At 39.7% G+C, this 2,245-nt stretch overlaps 1 protein-coding gene across 1 annotated transcript in view; it reads right to left on the bottom strand.

Moving 5' to 3' along the window:
* Positions 1–2,231: 2,231 nt before the first annotated feature.
* LOC101854168 (trichohyalin) overlaps positions 2,232–2,245 on the bottom strand; it is a 20,387-nt gene continuing 20,373 nt past the window's right edge. Inside the window, exon 5 of the mRNA XM_035969696.1 lies at positions 2,232–2,245. This exon is cut by the window's right edge and continues 837 nt beyond it. Within this exon, the coding sequence (XP_035825589.1) occupies positions 2,232–2,245 (14 nt within the window).

The raw sequence follows: 2,245 nt of genomic DNA, 5'->3' as shown, positions 1-2,245 counted from the left end.
AAGATCATTACATGAATACATATTCCTGTAAATAAATAGATATATTCACTTATTTATACATACATACGTACATACATACATACATACATACCATACATCCATCCATACATACACACATACATACATACATACACACACACACACACACACACACACACACACACATACACACATACACACATACACACATACACACATACACACATACATACATAACCGTATAAAATATGCTCAAATATTGTTTATTAATATGTATATTGGATCATATTTGTATATTGCATATAATATATAAAATGTACAATGCATATTATAATATACGAGTATCTGTATACTATTTCTTATACTGTGTTGTGTGTATGTGCGTATGTATATATGTTTGTATGTGTGTGTGCGCGTGTGTATGCATGTGTGTGAGTATGTGCGTGTATGTGTGTGAGTATGTGTGTGTGTGTGTGTGTGTTTGTGTGTGTGTGTGAATGTGTGAGACAATTGCATAATATAAACATAATATTACGTGTATTATATACGTATGCACACGTGCACAATTAATAATTATCTGCCGAAAGGTGAAGGAGTCCCTCCCCCCAACCCAATTTCAAGACAGCTATTTGCCAAGATTTAATCAAAGGCATAGAGCGAGTATCGTGGGCTGGTTTTGGTGGTCAATGCTTTTACCAAAGTCTACGGGTCCGCTAAAATTTAGGAGTTGGTTGTTTTAAAAAAAATACAATTTAATAGACAGATAGATAAGAAATTGTCTGGTAGGAGACATGGTTTTATTGACTTCAATGGTACCCGGCATAGTGAACCGTCATTACGTTGTCAGAAAGCACGCTCTAGGATATTGGTCGATTTCAAGGATACGTGGGCTAACCCAGATTTCGGGGGTTTCCAGAAATCTTGACCTACATCAAAAGTGAGCATTGCCCTACCTACAGGAGAAGCTTGGTTTCATTGGTGCGTATATTTGTTTGGTTATTGAGAAAACTGTCCCTGTTTTTTTAAGAAACAGCTCAAGGGGCAAAAACTTTACCTTCGATTTTCTCAAAACACCATTTTTCGGGATAGCCCCCTTGGGTTTAGAAGCGACCATTTGAGAGTGTGCCAGCCGGTTGTCGGGAATTTTGGATAGTAAAATAAGGACATGCCCTTGTAGCAAATTCAATGCTGACCATGCTGATGATTTAATTTTTCAAGCATCTTGAGTACTATTAAATATATGCTATTTTTTGTAACACAGGGTGTAAAAACAACGTTTGGAGAAAAACCCATTTTCTAACCCATTTATTACCGTTGGTGAAGTACAACATGCAGCAGAAAGAACTCATAAAAATGTCTAGACTTAGAATATTACATTTATAAAATTCTTTGAATATAATGTTATTAAGAAATGGCCAAACGTGTGTTTTCTGATAGAACTGTTTTTTTTGACAAGGTACGACTTTTTAGGCCTTTTCACCCCATGCTCAAAAATAGCTTTGCCGACAACGGGGACCTTTCTCCAGGCTCACACATATTATAATACAATGCTATGGTCTACCTTTACTATTGTCTTGTCTCGACTCTCTTACCAGGTCTGCCCATGAAGAACATGGCCCCAGTGTGTCTGCTTCTCTTACAGACAAAGGGGGGGGGGGAGAAGAGTTATGAGGGTGGAAAAGAAGGCAAGGAAGATGGGAGAGGACAGGGAAAAGGAGGGAGAGAGAAAGAGAAAGGGAGAGTTGGGGGGGGGAGAGGAGGAGGAAGCATTTAAAGAAGGGGGGGGGAGATCTGTGTGGTAATGGTTTTACGGCGTTCCCAACTGCATTAGGTCACATGAGCGCTCGGGACACAAGTTGGTTGTTTCAATTAAGAGGAAAGAGAAATAGAGGTGGCGAGCAATAATGATGTAGGAGAGATTAGCAGCGGGAAAGGAGGCAGGATCAGAAGGAAGGGGAGAGAGGGACAAGATGGGAGAAAAGGAGGAGACGTGAAGAAGAGGAAGAGGGGGAGGGGATGGGAGAGAAGAAAGGGTAGATAGGGAATAGGGTTGATGGAAATGCGGCGAGGGTGGTACAGATACAATCTAACCTGCTTTAAAGACCATCTGTATAAAACAGTCACATGTACAAACAATCCGTTCCTCTTTCCCCTCTTGCATTATAAAAACACTGTGCAAGACAGCCATCTGTCTAAGACGGCCACTTTTCTCCTTGACAATGGATCGCCGTCCTAGACAATTTCTATTTTATTTAAATATCTCTAA

Source organism: Aplysia californica, unplaced genomic scaffold (genome assembly GCF_000002075.1).
Source record: "Aplysia californica isolate F4 #8 unplaced genomic scaffold, AplCal3.0 scaffold00171, whole genome shotgun sequence".
Lineage (NCBI taxonomy): Eukaryota > Metazoa > Mollusca > Gastropoda > Aplysiida > Aplysiidae > Aplysia > Aplysia californica.
Note: the sequence above shows the minus strand (reverse complement) of the source record. Positions and strands in the feature narration are given on the sequence as shown.